At 46.8% G+C, this 18026-nt stretch overlaps 1 protein-coding gene across 2 annotated transcripts in view; it reads left to right on the forward strand.

The window, feature by feature from the left end:
* Window positions 1-215: 215 nt before the first annotated feature.
* Window positions 216-18026, forward strand: part of CRK (CRK proto-oncogene, adaptor protein) — a 51921-nt gene continuing 34110 nt past the window's right edge. For both annotated transcript variants that reach the window (XM_066263085.1, XM_066263086.1), the window contains exon 1: window positions 216-613. In XM_066263085.1, coding sequence (XP_066119182.1) covers window positions 373-613 — 241 coding nt within the window. In that variant the 5' untranslated portion in view covers window positions 216-372. The remainder of the gene's footprint in view (window positions 614-18026) is intronic.

Raw genomic sequence — 18026 nt, forward strand, 5'->3', positions numbered from 1 at the left:
GGCTTCTCTCCCCTCCCTGAATTAACAGACCTCTGACTAAGGCCCCCGCCCCATGGCCCTAGACTCCGCCTGTCCATCCTCTGCAGTCCCGGTTTCTGCCAGGCGGCGACGCCCATGAGACCTCATGCATGCGCAGTGCGAGCGCAAGCTGTTTCTTTCCCTTCTCCCAATGGCCGGCGGTTGTCCCTTTCCCGGCATCCTCCCAGGAGGCAGGGGGCGCGTCATTTCCGGTCGGGAAGGCCCGCGGCTGCCGCCGCCATTTCGGGCGCTGCTGTTAGGCTGAGACCCAAGCCGGTCCGCTGGGAGGCGGGCGACGGGGCTGGAGGGGTGCGCGCGGCTGCGGCGGCCCAGCGTGTAGGCACGAAGGCGGCCATGGCGGGCAACTTCGACTCAGAGGAGCGGAGTAGCTGGTACTGGGGGCGGCTGAGCCGGCAGGAGGCGGTGGCGCTGTTGCAGGGCCAGCGGCACGGGGTGTTCCTGGTGCGGGACTCGAGCACCAGCCCCGGGGACTATGTGCTGAGCGTCTCCGAGAACTCGCGCGTCTCCCACTACATCATCAACAGCAGCGGCCCGCGCCCACCGGTGCCACCGTCGCCCGCCCAGCCTCCGCCCGGTGAGGGACAGACGACGGGAGGCCCTGGGCGGGGGTGAGGGCCACGGAACTCCTCAGCTTCGCCGGCTGCTCCTCGCGAGCTGACGCCCACAAGGGACGTGGGCAGAGGGCTGGAGTGATCGTGGCAGGGAGCAAGCTTGTTGCTGAGGCTGGTTCCCACAGACTAGCGGGAGTGCGTGGGGGGAGGAGGAGCCGCTGACCCAGGCCTCTGGGTGTGACTTGGGAGGACAGCCCAGGGGAAGGGGAATTGCTTTGGCCCCAGGGTGGGGCTAGCGCCCGGCCAGGCACAAGGGTAGGGCCCAGCAACGTGGGGACAAAGAGCTGAGGGGGTGTTGGCACTGCGGGGGCATCACTTGGCAGCAGTGCCCAGAATGAATCCGATAATCCTGCAAGTGGCTTTTTAGGATTGAAACATTTCCTGCAATGTTGGAGAGCCAGCCGGGTTTGGCTATTCTCTACTGGTGGCCTTCGGTAGGAAGTCACCACGTACAGGCCTGGAGGGATGGAGATACCCGTCAGGAAACCGGTCAGCTTTTTCCTTTCTTGGGCATTTTTCCAAAATATTTTTTACCGTCCTCTTCCTCCGCGGAGGTGAGCTCAGTGCTTTGGTGATAGAAGGAAAGCCCTTTGTGGCCAGCCTGGAATAAGTGGATACCCCGCTTACTGTCTAAGAGATTGTAGTGCCTAGAAAACTGTTCTCCACAGTTAGGGGGTTCTAGTTTTCAAAGTATTTAGTGGAGGGAGGATTTTTTTTTTTTTCCAGGAAACTAGAAATAAGCCAATGGAAACAATCCTTTCTCTAAAAATGAATGGAAGGAACTTCATTTTTCCTGGGACTTAAACATTGTCAGGCTTGTATTCCAGGGCCTCTTGTTGCCCAGTAAGTTGGGACTGTGGCCTGAGTTTTTCTAAATGTTGGGAACAGACCCCTGTTGGGCAGAGTCTCTGGGAATTTAAATTACTTGCACTGGGTGTTCTCTTGTCACCCCACTGGAGTTGTTGGGGGAATATGAAGGCAGTTTATGCACTTAGTATTTGAGATGTGTGAGGTATGGAGTAATTCTGAGGTGGTCATTGTCTTTGTATCAGCACCAAAGGTCCTAGTGCCTTCTCACTGTTCCCAAGTTGAAGCATTTTCCCCCTGACCAGCTCAGCATTAGATACAGGCCAGATGCAAAAGGACTAGAAAACTGAACCAGTCATTGCAGGTTTACCCTTTTAGGATAGTGCCAATTTAATTTTATTTACTCTGGCCATAAATGACGGAGACAGGGTCTTTAGTCTCTTTGTTGTTAACACATACCAGTTTTTAAAAAGTATGGAATCGGGCCCTGGCCAGTTTTGCTCAGTGATAGTGTCGGCCCAGACTGTGGATGTCCTGGGTTTGATTCCCAGCCAGGGCACACAGGAGAAGCACCCATCTGCTTCTCCCCCGTCCCCCTCTCGCTTCTCTCTCTCTCTCTCTCTCTCTCTCTCCCTCCCTCCCTCCCTCCCTCCCTCCCTCTCCCTCCACCTCCTGCTCCTGCATCCATGTCTTAATAGGAGCGAGTTGGCCCCCCAGCGCTGAAGATGGCTTCCATCTCTGCAACTGAGCAACGCCCCCTACAGGGCTTGCCGGGTGGATTCCAGTCAGGGCGTATATAGGAGTCTGTCTTTGCCTCCTCTCCTCTCACTGAAATAAAGAAAAAAAAGTATGGGATCTTTAATTCTGTAAATTAAGGTCTTTATTAGTCTGGTTGGTTTAGTAGCATTATAACATGAGATGGGAATATTGAAGTGACATATATTTGCCCCATGCCAACTGTATGCTTACTTTTTATCACTTGTATGGTGTCTATAGAGTTTCCTCTTTTTTTAAAAAGTATTTATTTTGAGAGAGAAGTATCAGTTTGTTATTAAACTTATTTATGCATTCATTGCTTGAATCTTGTATGTGCCCTGACCAAGGATCTAACCGAATTGAGAGGATGCTCTCTGTCAACTGAGGGACCTGGCCAGGGCTTAGGGTTTTTTGTTACAATGCAGTGATATGATGGCAAACTTACCACCAAAACTCAGTTATCAGCCTTTTGTTTATGTATGTATTCTATTGGTTGGAAATTTTGGAAATGGCAAGAGGCATGTTCTTCTTTTTTTAAAGATTTTATTTGCTGATTTTACGAGGTGGGGGTGGGGGAGACAAGAATTATCAACTCATAGTTGCTTCACTTTAGCTGTTCATTGCTTGCTTGTCATGTGTGCCTTGACCAGGCATACTCAGGGTTTTGAACCAGCAAACTCCAGGTCAACGCTGTATCCATTGTGCCACCACTGGCCAGGCAGGCAGGTAGGTTTCTTTCTTTTCTTTTCTTTTCTTTTTTTTTTTTTTTTGAGAGAGAGGCAGTAAGGGAAGGATGAGAAGCAGCAACTGGAGTTGTGGCTCTTTAGTTGTTCATTGATTGTGTTTCATACACTCCTTGAAGGGGAGGGGGGGCTCCAACCAAGACAGTGACCCCTTGCTCAAGCTGTGACCTTTGAGCTTAAGCCAGCGACTCTGGGATCATGTTGATGATTTCACGCTCAGGCCAGAGATCCCACATTCGAGTGGTGACCCTGTGCTTAAGCTGGTGAGCCTGTGCTTGAGTCAGTGACCTCAGGCGTTTTTAACCTGGAACCTCAGCATTCCAGACTGACCCTCTACCCACTGATCCACTGTGCCACCCCCTGGTTAGGCCAGGCATGTTTCTTTCTTGCTTGCTTTTTCTTTTAAAGACTTTATTCAAGTTTCAGAGAGGAGAGAGAGGGAAAGAGGGGGAGAGAGAGAGAGAGAAGGGGGAGGAGCAGGAAGCATCAGCTCCCATATGTGCCTTGACCAGGTAAGCCTGGGGTTTCGAACAGTTGACCTCAGTGTTCCAAATCTATGCTTTATCCCACTGCGCCACCATAGGTCAGGCAGGCATGTTTCTTAATTTGAGCTTTCACCACACCTTGGCATTATGATTTTATGTCTCAGTGCTTACCTTGATAATGAATTCCACCTTTTCAAATTTTTTTTTTTTTTGTATTTTTCTGAAGCTGGAAATGGGGAGAGACAGTCAGATAGACTCCCGCATGTGTCCCACCGGGATCCACCCGGCACGCCCACCAGGGGCAATGCTCTGCCCACCAGGGGGCGTTGCCCTGCCTCAACCAGAGCCACTCTAGCGCCTGGGGCAGAGGCCAAGGAGCCATCCCCAGTGCCCGGGCCATCTTTGCTCCAATGGAGCCTTGGCTGCGGGAGGGGAAGAGAGAGACAGAGAGGAAGGAGGGGGGGGTGGAGAAGCAAATGGGCGCTTCTCCTATGTGCCCTGGCCGGGAATTGAACCCGGGTCCCCCGCACGCCAGGCCGACGCTCTACCGCTGAGCCAACCGGCCAGGGCCTCAAAATATTTTTTAATTAATTAATTTATTTTTTACAGAGACAGTGAGTCAGAGAGAGAGATAGATAGGGACAGACAGGAACGAAGAGAGATGAGAAGCATCAATCATTAGTTTTTCATTGTGCATTGCAACACCTTAGTTGTTCATTGATTGTTTTATCATATGTGCCTTGACCGTGGGCCTTCAGCAGACCGAGTAACCCTTTGCTGGAGCCAGTGACCTTGAGTTCAAGCTGGTGGGCTTTTGCTCAAACCAGATGAGCCTGCACTCAAGCTGGCGACCTCGGGGTTTCGAACCTGGGTCCTCTGCATCCCAGTCCAATGCTCTATCCACTGCGCCACCGCCTGGTCAGGCTTTTCAAAAATATTTGTATGAGTTCATATACTTGGTCCAAGAAAGAAAGTGAAGATTGCCAAAGTTTGTCAATGGGATGTGGAAAGTTAATAGACATTGTGGTAATTCTTGCTGCCATATACCCTATTTATTTATTTATTTTTATTTTTAATTTTTGTATTTTTCTTTTTTTCTTTTTTAAATTTTTTTAAAGTTTATTTATTTATTTTATTTATTCATTTTTAGAGAGGAGAGAGAGGGGGAGAGAGAGGAGAGAGGAGGAGCTGGAAGCATCAACTCCCATATGTACCTTGACCAGGCAAACCCAGGGTTTCGAACCGGCGACCTCAGCATTTCCAGGTCGACGCTTTATCCATTGCGCCACCAATTTTTGTATTTTTCTGAAGCTGGAAATGGGGAGAGACAGTCAGACAGACTCCCGCATGCGCTCGACCGGGATCCACCCGGCGCGCCCACCACGGGGCAATGCTCTGCCCCTCCGGGGCATTGCTCTGCCGGGGCAAGAGCCACTCCAGCGCCTGGGGCAGAGGCCAAGGAGCCATCCCCAGCGCCTGAGCCATCTTTGCTCCAATGGAGCCTCGCTGCGGGAGGGGAAGAGAGAGACAGAGAGGAAAGGGGGAGGTGGAGAAGCAAATGGGCACTTCTCCTATGTGTCCTGGCTGGGAATCGAACCCGGGTCCCCCGCATGCCAGGCTGACGCTCTACCGCTGAGCTAACTGGCCAGGGCCATATACCCTATTTTTAACGTAGTTTATTCAGTTGTCTTTTTTTTTTTTTTTTTAGTGAAGGAGAGAGAGAGAGACAGACAGGGATAGACTGACAGGAAAGGAAGAGAGATGACAAGCACAATTCATAGTTGTGGCACCTTAGTTATTCATTTCTGGGTCTCATGTGCCTTGACTAGGGGACTACAGCAGAGCCAGTGTCCCCATGCTCAAGCTAGTGAACCCGCACTCAAGACAAGTGACCTTTGGGGTCTCGAATCTGGGTCCTCAGCATGTTCTTGTCTACGCACCACCACCTGGTCAGGCTGATTCTGTTGTCTTTATAAAGACTTAGTTTGTTTTCACTCTCCCCCATCAAGCTCTTTTTTTTTTTTTTTTTTTTTAAGATTTTATTTATTTATTTTAGAGAAGGGGGGAGAGAGAGGAGGGGGAGGAGCAGGAAGCATCAACTCCCATATGTGCCTTGACACGGGGCAAGCTCAGGGTTTCAAACCGGTGACCTCAGCATTCCAGGTTGCCGCTTTATCCACTGCACCACCACAAGTCAGGCCAAGCTCTTCTGTTTTGAAAACACAGGTTTCAAAGAAAACCTCTGAATTTTAGAAAGATATACAGTATTAATAGCTAACATTTATTGACTGGCTATTCTATACCAGGTACTTTGCAGAGTACTTTATATGCCTCATCTCATTTATTGTCTGTAACCTTCTAGTGAGGACTGTACTGTGATCTCCATTTATTAAATTATTTTCATTTTTGCCTGACCTGTGGTGGCGCAGTGGATAAAGCGTCGACCTGGAAATGCTGAGGTCGCCGGTTCGAAACCCTGGGCTTGCCTGGTCAAGGCACATATGGGAGTTGATGCTTCCAGCTCCTCCCCCCTTCTCTCTCTCTCTCTCTCTCTCTCTCTCTCCTTTGTAAAATGAATAAATAAAATTAAAATAAAATTTAAAAAAAAAAAAAAAAAAAAAAAAAAAATTATTTTCATTTTATAAGTGAGGAAACTGAGAATCAATCAATAATGAGCTCAAGGGCACACAGCTTGTAAATACAGACCAGAATTTGAACCTAGGAATTATGACCTGAGAGCTGACACTATTACACTGTACTGTATTCCTTCTGTCGTGGCCAGTTTCCTTTAGAGATCCCCGCAGTGCTCATAGAGGACTCAACACTTTTGTATTTTTTCTGGGGTCCCAGATTCTGTTTAAAGACTGAAGGAGAGGAAGGAGATATTTGGGGGGGACGACACTAGAATCTATGTACACAAAATAATTTTAAAAATTACAATATAAAAAAAAGGAAGACTGAAGGAGAGAGTAACAAGAAATTGGTAGAAAGAAAAAGATATTTGTATTAGTGTTTTGGCGGTACACATTTGTTGTCTAAAAGTCAATAATGAAGAGGCTTTAAAATTTTTATTTGGGCTCTGGTCAGTTAGCTCAGTCGGTTAGAGTATTGTCCCAAAAGGCCAAGGTTGCACGTTTGTTTTTGTTGTTTTTTTTTTTGTATTTTTCCGAAGCTGGAAACGGGGATAGACAGTCAGACAGACTCCCGCATGCGCCCGACCGGAATCCACCCGGCACGCCCACCAGGGGGCGATGCTCTACCCCTCCGGGGCGTCGCTCTGTTGTGACCAGAGCCATTCTAGTGCCTGGGGCAGAGGCCAAGGAGCTATCCCCAGTACCCCGGGCCATCCTTGCTCCAATGGAGCCTCGCTGCGGGAGGGAAGAGAGAGGGAGGAAGGAGAAGGGGAGGGGTGGAGAAACAGATGGGCGCTTCTCCTGTGTGCCCTGGCTGGGAATCGAACCCGGGACTCCTGCACGCCAGGCCGACGCTCTACCAGTTAGCCAACTGGCCAGGGCCTAAATTAATAATTTTTAAAAATTATTTAAAATCCTTATTTGGCAACTTGAACATGGAAAATGAGCTTTTTGGTTAGAGTATATAGTATATCTTTTTTTTTTTTTTAATAGAGACAGAGTCAGAGAGAGGGATGGATAGACAGACAGGAACGGAGAGAGATGAGAAGCATCAATCATTAGTTTTTTGTTGCGATACCTTAGTTGTTCATTGATTGCTTTCTCATATGTGCCATGACCATGGGGCTGCAGCAGACCGAGTAACCCCTTGCTTGAGCCAGCGACCTTGGGTTCAAGCTGGTGAGCTTTGCTCAAACCAGATGAGCCTGCGTTCAAGCTGGTGACCTCGAGGTCTCGAACCTGGGTCCTCCGCTTCTCAGTCCAATGCTCTATCCACTGCGCTACCGCTTGGTCAGGCTATATAGTATATCTTTTTTTTTTTTTTTTTTTAACAGGGACAGAGAGAGAGTCAGATAGAGGGATAGATAGGGACAGACAGACAGGAACGGAGAGAGATGAGAAGGATCAATCATCAGTTTTTCGCTGCGACACCGTAGTTGTTCATTGATTGCTTTCTCATACGTGCCATGACCGCGGGCCTTCAGCAGACCGAGTAACCCCTTGCCAGCGACCTTGGGTCCAAGCTGGTGAGCTTTTTTTTTTTTTTTTAAAGGTTTTTTTTATTTTATTTTATTTTATTTTTAGAGAGAGAGAGGAGAGAGAGAAAGGGGAGGAGCAGGAAGCATCAACTCCCATATGTGCCTTGACCAGGCAAGCCCAGGGTTTTGAACCGGCGACCTCAGCATTTCCAGGTCGACGCTTTATCCACTGCGCCACCACAGGTCAGGCCACTGGTGAGCTTTTTGCTCAAGCCAGATGAGCCCACGCTCAAGCCGGCAACCCCGGGGTCTCGAACCTGGGTCCTTCCGCATCCCAGTCCGACGCTCTATTCACTGTGCCACCGCCTGGTCAGGCTATAGAGTATATATATATATATATTTTTTTAAAGGTTCTTTTTTAAATATTTTATTTATTGATTTTTAGAGAGAGAGAGAGAGAGAGAGAAGGGGGAGGAGCAGGAAGCATCAACTCCCATATGTGCCTTGACCAGGCAAGCCCAAGGTTTCGAACCGGGAACCTCAGTGTTCCAGGTCGGTGCTTTATCCCACTGCGCCACCACAGGTCAGGCTATATAGTATATCTTATAGTGGACATAATACATAGGAACAATTTGTATGAAATGTCTTATATATAGTTTTTAGAGGCTTAGGGATAAAATAGACCAGGAATTCTCAATTTTTTCCAGTGATACTATTTTTACTTATCTTGGGTGTTTAACTCCTATAGGCTGTGGATGTGGCCATAGCCTGAGGGTACCCTGGCTGTGTTCCAGCGTCATAGGGCAGAGCTTGGTCAAATCTAGGGGTCACTGTTGCTGGATAATTTGGTTGTTTAGAGCATTGTCCCAAAGCACAAAGGTTCCTGGTTTGATCCCCAGTCAGAGCACATTGATGTTCCTGTCTTCTCTCCCTTTCTCAAATCAATAAATAATTTTTTTTTTAAATCTAGGGGTTATACTCTGTCAGATGAGATCTCAATGTATACCTTTTGGGAAAGCTTTGCAATCATTGATCCACTCATTTCTCTAGACCTTGACCAGTAGATAATCAACAAATCTGAATAAGTGTGAGTTGTGAGAGAGTTAAAAGCTTGAGCTCTGGAGCCTGGGTTTAAATCTTACTTGACATTTACTACTTAGTGTAACTATGGGCAAGTCCTTCATCTTCTCGCTGCCTCAGTTCCTCAGGTGTGAAAGAGTGAAAATAGTAATACATCATAGAATTGTTGGGAAGAGTTAATGAGTTTTAGTGTATTAAAGGCTTAAGAATGGAGCAGGCATGTATTAAGTTCTCAATAAGTATTAGATATATTAATCTTTTTTTGTGTGTGACAGAGACAGGAGGGACAGAGAGACAGGAAGGCAGAGAGTTAAGAAGCATCAGTTCTTTGTTGCGGCACCTTAGTTCATTGATTGCTTTCTCATATGTGCCTTTACCCTGGGGCAAGGCGCTATAGCAGAATAAGGGACCCCTTGCTCAAGCCAACGACCTTGGGCTCAACCTGATGAGCCTTACTCAAACCAGATGAGCCTGCGCTCAACTGGCGACCTCGGAGTTTCAAACCTGGGTGCTCTGCATCCCAGTCTGTTGCTCTAGCCACTGCACCACTGCCTGGTCAGGCTTAATCTTTTGTTGTTGTTGTCTGAGTCAGAGAGAGGGGCAAGTAGGGACAGACAGACAGGAATAGATTTGTTGTAGCACCTTAGTTGTTGATTGATTGCTTTCACATACGTGCCTTGATGAGGGTTGAGGAGGGTGGAGGAGCTACAGCAGAGTGAGTGACCTCTTGCTCAAGCCAGCGACCATGGAGTCATGTCTATGATCCCATGTTCAAGCCAGTGAGCCCATGCTGAAGCCGGCAACCTTGGGGTTTCAAACCCGGGTCCTCTGCATCCCAATCCCATGCTCTGTCCACTGCTCCAGTTCCTGGTCAGGCTGCATATATTAATCTTATGATCATAACTATAAGATTGGAAGAAAGGGGTTGAAAGAAAATCGAAAATTTCTGAACTTTGAGAGGGTCTCGGAGTACATGTGGTTGGTGAGCACTGCTAAAACAGCATGAATTAGGGAGTAAGGAGTGGGGTGGAGCGTGGTGGGGTGCATCAAGAGGTGTGAAAGGACCTTGGGTCGAATATGTGAAAATAAGATGGCGTCTGCTATTAACCTGGCGTCTGCTATTAGAGCTGACCGCCTGTTCTAGTAAGTGAGGGGAGCATAAAAGTTTGCCTCATTTGGGGGATGGGAGGGCAGAAGCTAGGGTGGTAATTGTTTGTGCTGCTGAAGCCACTTCTCTAGAGATCCTGTGAGACTGCTGATTGCCCACTATCACCTCTTTGTACCTTCAGCATCTCTTCTATCTCATCTTTGCAGTTCTCAGACCTGGTCCTCATGTTTTACTCCTCAACATCAGACCATCCCTCTATTCAGTGGTTCTGGAGAAGTTCTGTGCATACTTAATAGGTCTTAATCCCCCCAAAAAAGATTCCATGGCAAATGAAAGTACCATATTTCCCCATGTATAAAACACCTTTCCCCCCCAAAATTTGGGGTCTAAAAACTGGGTGCGTCTTATACAGTACTTGTAGAAGTGTGGCATTTCAAATGCCATAGGTGGAACTGAGGACGAGGCAATATATGAAGACAGTGATTCGTCATCAGACACAGATGAGGACAAGCTAATGGATAGGAGCGGTTTTTTGTGTGTGTGTGTTTTTTTCAGAGACAGAGAGTCAGAGAGAGGGATAGATAGGGACAGATAGGAACGGAGAGATGAGAAGCATCCATCATCAGTTTTTCGTTGTGACACCTTAGTGGTTCATTGATTGCGTTCTTATATGTGCCTTAACCATGGGGCAACAGCAGACCGAGTTAGTAACCCCTTGCTTGAGCCAGTGACCTTGGGCTCAAGCTGGTGAGCCTTGCTCAAACCAGATGAGCTCGCACTAAGCTGGCGACCTTGGAGTCTCGGACTTGGGTCCTCCACATCTCAGTCTGACACCCTGTCCACTGCACCACCGCCTGGTCAGGCAACCACTGAACTTTTTGAGAAGCAACTTGAGAGTCTGTGGAATCTTCTCTGAGAAACAGCAGACTTTGGATTTGGGGATAAAGTGAAAACACCTAAAGAAATTCAGCCCTGGCCGCTAGCTCAGCAGCAGAGCGTCAGCCTGGTATGTGGAAGTCTCAGGTTTGATTCGCAGCCAGGGCACACAGGAGAAGCACCCATCTGCTTCTCCACCCTTCCCTCTCTACTTTCTATCTCTCTCTTCCCCTCCTTCAACCAAGGCTCCATTGGAGCAAAGTTGTCTGGGACACTAGGATGGCTCCATGGCCTCCGCCTTAGGCGCTAGAATGGCTCTGGTTGCAACGGAGCAAGGCCCCAGATGGGCAGAGCATCGCCCCCTAGTGGGCATGCTGCGTGGATCCTGGTCAGGCACATGTAGGGGAATCTGTCTTGGCTTTCCTCTTCTCACTTCAGAAATTCAGAGGTTGAGGTTGGAACATATTAAGATGATTTTTTTTTTTAGAGCACCTATGATATACCGGTTACTTTTAAGAACTTTATTAGGTAGGTATTTGGCCCCATGGAATGTTAAAAAACAGCTAATACAGTTAGTAAATAACAGAGACAGAATTCATCAAACTCAATCAATCTCCCATCCAAATGCTAACCAGGGTTGACCCTGCTTAGCTTCCGGGATCAGATAGGCTTGGGCTCATTTAGGGTGGTATGGCTGGCTGTAGACTAAACCCAAACAATCTCCACCTGCAACGTAGCATGCTTGATACCCACCATGTATAGAAAGTTCTATTTGTTTAAGAGACCGTAAGTCTTTGAAGAGAAACCACAGTATGAGAGACCATATATCTGGATATCTCTTTAGGATCCCTTCACAAATAGAAGTCAGTGGTCTTTTTAGCCCCTTTTTTTGTTTGTTTGTTTTTGTGTGTTTTTTTTATTTTATTTTTGACAGAGAGAGAGGGACAGACAGACAGGAACAGAGAGATGAGAAGCATCAATCACTAGTTTTTCGTTGCACATTGCGACCCCTTAGTTGTTCATTGATTGCTTTCTCATATGTGCCTTGACCGTGGGCCTTCAGCAGACCGAGTAACCCCCCAGCTCGGGCCCCAAGCTGGTGAGCTTTTGCTCAAACCAGGTGAGCCCATGCTCAAGCTGGCAACCTCAGGGTCTCGAACCTGGGTCCTCGGCATCCCAATCCAATGCTCTATCCACTGCACCACTGCCTGGTCAGGCTGTTTGTTTGTTTTTACAGAGACAGAGTCAGAGAGGGATAGACAGGCAGGAACGGAAAGAAATGAGAAGCATCAATCATCAGATTTTCATTGTGACACCTTAGTTGTTCATTGATTGCTTTCTCATATGTGCCTTGACTGGGGCTACAGCAGACCGAGTAACCCCTTTCTCAAGCCAGCGACCTTGGGTCCAAGCTGGTGAGCTTTTTGCTCAAACCAGATGAGCCCGCACTCAAGCTGGAGACCTTGGGGTCTTGAACCTGGGTCCTCCGCATCCCAGTTTAACGCTCTATCCACTGCACCACCACCTGGTCAGGCCTTTTTAGCCCTTTGTATTGGACAGGCAGTGGGAAGTGTTTAAGCAACCTCTATACATTCCATAGGCTAAGGAGAAGGAAGAGAGGGAGTGGGAATTAAGAAAGAAGGGATAAAGGAAGTGCTGTGAGATTAAGAAGAGGCTGGTGATGTTGCCCCTGTGGTGGTACCCATACCAGAAGTAACTTGGTCTGTTTTAGCCCACAAAGCTCTTGGGTGTTCATATAACTTTCAGAGAGTGGTATGGTAAAAACTGATGTAATCTCTATGTGTTCAACTTCTTTTTTTTAATTAATTATTTATTTATTTATACATTTTAGAGAGGAGAGAGAGAGAGAGAGAGAGAGAGAGAAAGGGGGGAGGAGCAGGAAGCATCAACTCCCATATGTGCCTTGACCAGATAAGTGCAGGTTTCAAACCAGCGACCTCAGCATTCCAGGTTGACGCTTTATCCACTGCGCCACCACAGGTCAGACCTATGTGTTCAACTTCTTAAAAATAGTAAGTTGAACACATAGAGAAACCAAAACAGTATCTAACTGCTTGTGTTGATTTTTACTTTTGAATGTGTTGGTTTAAACTACATGTTCAGAATCCGGCACAAGTTTGATGTAAAATAATTCAGTGAGGTTTTCCAAGTCCTGGCAATGAGAACCCTGTCGTTGGTTCACCTCTCTAGACTGACTGACTATATCGCCTTCCTTCCCTGCCTTCTGTTTCCTACCTTTGATTGCTTGTGGTTAGAAGGAGATGAACTAGGGAAAATGAGCTGAAATACATACAGTTGTGGTAAAGTTTGGGCTTATCTGTGGCATGTGTATTGTTTCCCTTTTTTCTTCTGGAGTTTGGATCAACAAAGCTTGATTGCCCCATGTATCTAACTGCTCCCGCAGTACACAGTAACAGGTATGCCTTTGTGAGCTTCTTGTAGTGTCATTAGAATAAATGAAGAGTTTATAGGTAACATCAAAGATTTCCCTTGGTGTTTAACTTGTATTTCTGTGACTGTTGGGATTGCCAAACTGGAAAAAAAAACCCCATCAGTTAACATCATGAAGCGTTTGAATAAGAAATGAGTTGAACCAACTTCTGACCTCTATGGCTGATGAGCTTCCAGTTTTTCTGTTTAGAATTCTAACATTGACCTTTGTAAGGGACTTGGCTTAGTGGTCTTATTCTTCTAAACCCTGCCTCCTGCACCAAAAAAAAAACAAACAAAAAAAACAACAAAACATTTCACTTGGACTAGTACAGTAATGGAACCCTAACAGTGGGTGATAAGGAGTGGTTGCCTTTCTTCTTAGAGTTAAAAAGGGTGCCTTGCAAATGTTGAAGTGATGGTCAGAACTGCACTTTCATTGTCATTTTGTTGTATCTGAGAACCGTTTGTTGTTGCTACAGCTTTTTTTGTGTGTGTGACAGAGAGAGGGACAGATAGGGACAGACAGGAAGACAGAGATGAAGAGCATCAGTTCTTCGTTGTGGCACCTTAGTTTTTCCTTGATTGCTTTCTCATATGTGCCTTGACCCAGGGGCTACAGCAGACCGAGTGACCCCTTGCTCAAGCTAGTGAGCTTGGGCTCAAACCAGTGACCTTGGTCTTGAAGCCAGCATCCGTGGGGTCTTGTTTATGATTCCATGTTCAAGCTGATGAGCTCTCACTCAAGCCGGTGACCTCAGGGTTTCGAACCTGGGTCCTCTGCGTCCCAGTCTGATGCTCTGTCCACTGCACCACTGCCTGGTAAGGTGCTACAACTTATTTATTTATTTATTTAAACTTTTTTCTTTTTTCATCTTTCCAAAGCTGGAAACAGGGAGGCAGTCAGACTCCCGCATGCACCCAACCGGGATCCACCCAGCATGCCCATCAGGGGGCGATGCTCTGCCCCTCTGGGGCGTCGCTCTGTCGCATCCAGAGCCATTCTAGCGCCTGAGGCAGAGGCCACAGAGCCATCCTCAGGGCCCGGGCCATCTCTGCTCCAATGGAGCCTCGGCTGTGGGAGGAGAAGAGAGAACAGAGACGAAGGAGAGGGGGAGGGGTGGAGAAGCAGATGAACAACTAAAGTGAAGCAACTATGAGTTGATGCTCCTCCCTTGTACATGCCTTGACTAGGTGAGCAGGCTTCTCCTGTATGCCCTGGCTGGGAATCGAACCTGGGACCCCTGCCCGCCAGGCCAATGCTCCACCGCTGAGCCAACCGGCCAGGGCCTTATTTATTGTTTTGTAAGAACACATCTCCAGTTGAAAGTGAAAGCCGGGAAATGATATCTTCCTTAGACATGCTTCCTTAGACTTTGCTTCTTGCTCACCAATCATACTCTGTATGCTTTTTATTTATTTTTAAATATTTTTTTTTATTTATAGAGAGAGGGATAGATAGGGACAGACAGACGGGAACAGAGAGATAAGAAGCATCAATCATCAGTTTTTCATTGTGCGTTGCGATACCTTAGTGGTTCATTGATTGCTGTCTCATACGTGCCTTGACCGCGGGCCTTTCAGCAGACCGAGTAACCCCTTGCTCGAGCCAGCGACCTTGGGTCCAAGCTGGTGAGCTTTTGCTCAAACCAGATGAGCTCACGCTCAAGTTGGTGACCTCGGGGTCTCGAACCTGGGTCCTTCTGCATTCTAGTCCGACGCTCTATCCACTGAGCCATCACCTTGTCAGGCTCTGTATGCTTTTGTATCCCCAACTATGCTATGAGCTTCTCAAAGCTGGGAACTGATTTTAACTTCTTCCCCTCACTTTATATTTTTATTTATTTTTTAATTTTTAAAGGATTTTAAAAGTGTTTATTGGTTTTAGAGAGAAAGAGGAAGTGAGAGAGAGAGAGAGAGAGAGAGACAGGAACAATGATCTGCTTTTATATGTGCCTTGACTGGGGAATGAACCAATAATCTCTGCACTTTTAAATTTTTTATTTTTTGAGTTTTGGGATGTGAGAGAGAAGAGAGGGAGGAGCATCAACTCATAGTTGCTTCACTTTAGTTGTTCATTGATTGCTTTTTGTACATGCCTTGACTAGGTGAGCCTGGGGTTTCCAACCGTCAACCTCAGCATTTTGGGTCAACTGTGCCACCACAGGTCGGGTGCCTCACTTTAAGTTATGTTCATTAAGAATAATAACTAGAGCCTGACCAGGCGGTGGCGCAGTGGATAGAGCATCAGACTGGGATGTGGAGAACCCAGGTTCGAGACCCCGAGGTCGCCAGCTTGAGCACGGGCTCATCTGGTTTGAGTAAAGCTCACCAGCTTGGACCCAAGGTTCCTGGCTCGAGCAAGGGGTTACTCCATCCGCTGTAGGCCCATGGTCAAGGCACATATGAGAAAGCAATCAATGAACAACTAAGGTGTTGCAACGAAAAACTGATGATTGATGCTTCTCATCTGTCTTCGTTCCTGTCTGTCTGTCCCTATCTATCCCTCTCTCTGACTCTCTCTCTGTCTCTGTAAAAAAATAAAATAAAAATGTTTGAAAAAAAAAAAGAATAATAACTAGAGCCTGGCCAGTTGGCTCAGCAGTAGAGTGATGGCCTGGCGTGTGGAAGTCCTGGGTTCTATACCTGGCCAGGATACATAGGAGAGGCGCCTATCTGCATCTCCACCCTTCCCCCCTTCTCCTTTCTCTGTATCTCTCTTTTTCACTCCCTTAGCCAAGGCTCCATTGGAGCAAAGTTGGCCCGGACACTGAGGATGGCTGTGTGGCCTCCACCTCAGGTGCCACAATGGCTCTGGTTGCAACAGAGCAAGGCCCCAGATGGGCAGAGCATCGCCCCCTAGTGGGCATGCCAGGTGGATTCCAGTTGGGCACATGCGAGAGTCTGTCTCTCTGCCTCCCCGCTTCTCATTTCAGGGAAAAAATAATAATAACTAGCCCTGTCTGGAGCTTCATCCCAAAGTGCAGAGGATGCCAGTTTTATCCCCGATCAGGGCACATACAGGAACAGATTGATGTGCCTATCTTGCTCTCTTTTTCTTTTTCTCTTTCCCTTTCTTTCCCTCCCAGTCATCCTCTTCCTCCCTCCTTCCCTCCCTTCCTCTCTAAAGTCAATCAATCTTTTAAAAAGAATAATATCTAGTACAGGGATCAGGAACCTTTTTGGCTGAGAGAGCCATGAATGCCACATATTTTAAAATGTAATTCCATGAGAGCCATACAACGACCTGTGTACGTTAAGCATTATCCAATAAAAATTTGGTGTTGTCCCGGAAGACAGCTGTGATTGGCTCCAGCCACCTGCAGCTGTGAACATGAGCGGTAGGAAATGAATGGATTGTAATACGTGAGAATGTTTTATATTTTTAACATTATTATTATTTATTTGTTTTTTTTACAGTGTCAGAGAGAGGGATAGACAGGGACAGACAGACAGGAACGGAGAAATGAGAAGCATCAATCATCAGTTTTTCGTTGTGCATTGCAATACCTTAATGGTTCATTGATTGCTGTCTCATATGTGCCTTGACTGCAGGCCTTCAGCAGACCGAGTAACCCCTGCTCAAGCCAGTGATCTTGGGTCCAAGCTGGTGAGCTTTTGCTCAAACCAGATGAGCCCGTGCTCAAGCTGGCGACCTCAGGGTCTTGAACCTGGGTCCTCAGCATCCCAGTCCAATGCTCTATCCACTGTCCCACCACCTGGTCAGGCTACATTATTATTATTTTTTATTAAAGATTTGTCTGCGAGCCAGATGCAGCCATCAAAAGAGCCACATCTGACTTGCGAGGCATAGGTTCCCGACCCCTAATCGAATACTTTCTGAGCACTTACTGTTAGCCAACCAGTCCCACCAAGGTGACTAGTGAAAACCATTTGGCTGTTGTACCTTGGCGTGTAGTTGGGTAAACTCTAGCAAGGGAGCCTTTCTCCTCAGGTGTTACCAGGACCATTTTCTAAACCATGGGCTCTTTGCTGATGTGAGGGTTCTCTCTACCACTCTTCCTTGGATACTTTCTTGATCCAGCAGTGCTAAGTAGGTCTCCTTGGAGCTCACAACTGACCCTGTCTTTAACATAGTTCAGCTGGCCTGAGGAATTACTGAACTAGCCTAGTTGTGATAGGCAAGGTGGCCATGCAACTCCTTGCTTACTTGAGCAGCAATAATTTCTTATTGGTGATCTACTTTAGAAATGAGAAACTCCAGAATATAGCACCACCATGCTCTGCTGTGGTCATAACCAAAATCTTGGGGAAGTCCTGCACTTGGAACTGTTAGGGGCAAAGACTCTCTGTCATCCTCAGTGTGTGTCATGGATAGACAGTCCTGGGTCTGGGCATCTGTTTCATTGTATTGAGTTGGAGAGACAGCATTACTGAGTGGGCTATTAATTTATTTTAGCTTACAGCCATGAATTCCACAAGTGGACTTTTGTAATATAAGAAATGTGCAACTCCTTTAAATTATGTCTTGGTCTCATCATTCATTTGGGTGAAGAGAGAAGGCACTTAATTAGTATTCATTTGTATTAAAGACTTTTGGTTTGGTTAACTTCCAAAGCTTATCTTTTCACCCCTCTTCAGTAGAGAATTTTAAATGTATTTTTTCTGGTCATTCTGGAAGAAATGTTTTCTAACATTGAACAAAATAATTGAGTAATTTTTTAGAGTGGCTAATTAATTTAGGCATCTGGACTACCACAGTGTTCCTATTTCACAGCATTAATTACTGTGGCTTTTATTTATTTATTTATTTATTTATTTATTTTAGCGTGAAAGAGGCAGACTGACAGGAAGAGAGATGGGAGACATCAACTCATAGTTGTAGCACCTTAGTTATTCATTGATTGCTTTCTCATATGTGCCTTGACCAGAGTTTGGGGGGGGGCAGTTCAAGCTGAGCCAGTGATCCCTTGCTCAAGTCAGTGACCTTGAGCTTCA

Source organism: Saccopteryx bilineata, chromosome 2, assembly GCF_036850765.1.
Source record: "Saccopteryx bilineata isolate mSacBil1 chromosome 2, mSacBil1_pri_phased_curated, whole genome shotgun sequence".
Taxonomy (NCBI): Eukaryota; Metazoa; Chordata; class Mammalia; order Chiroptera; family Emballonuridae; genus Saccopteryx; species Saccopteryx bilineata.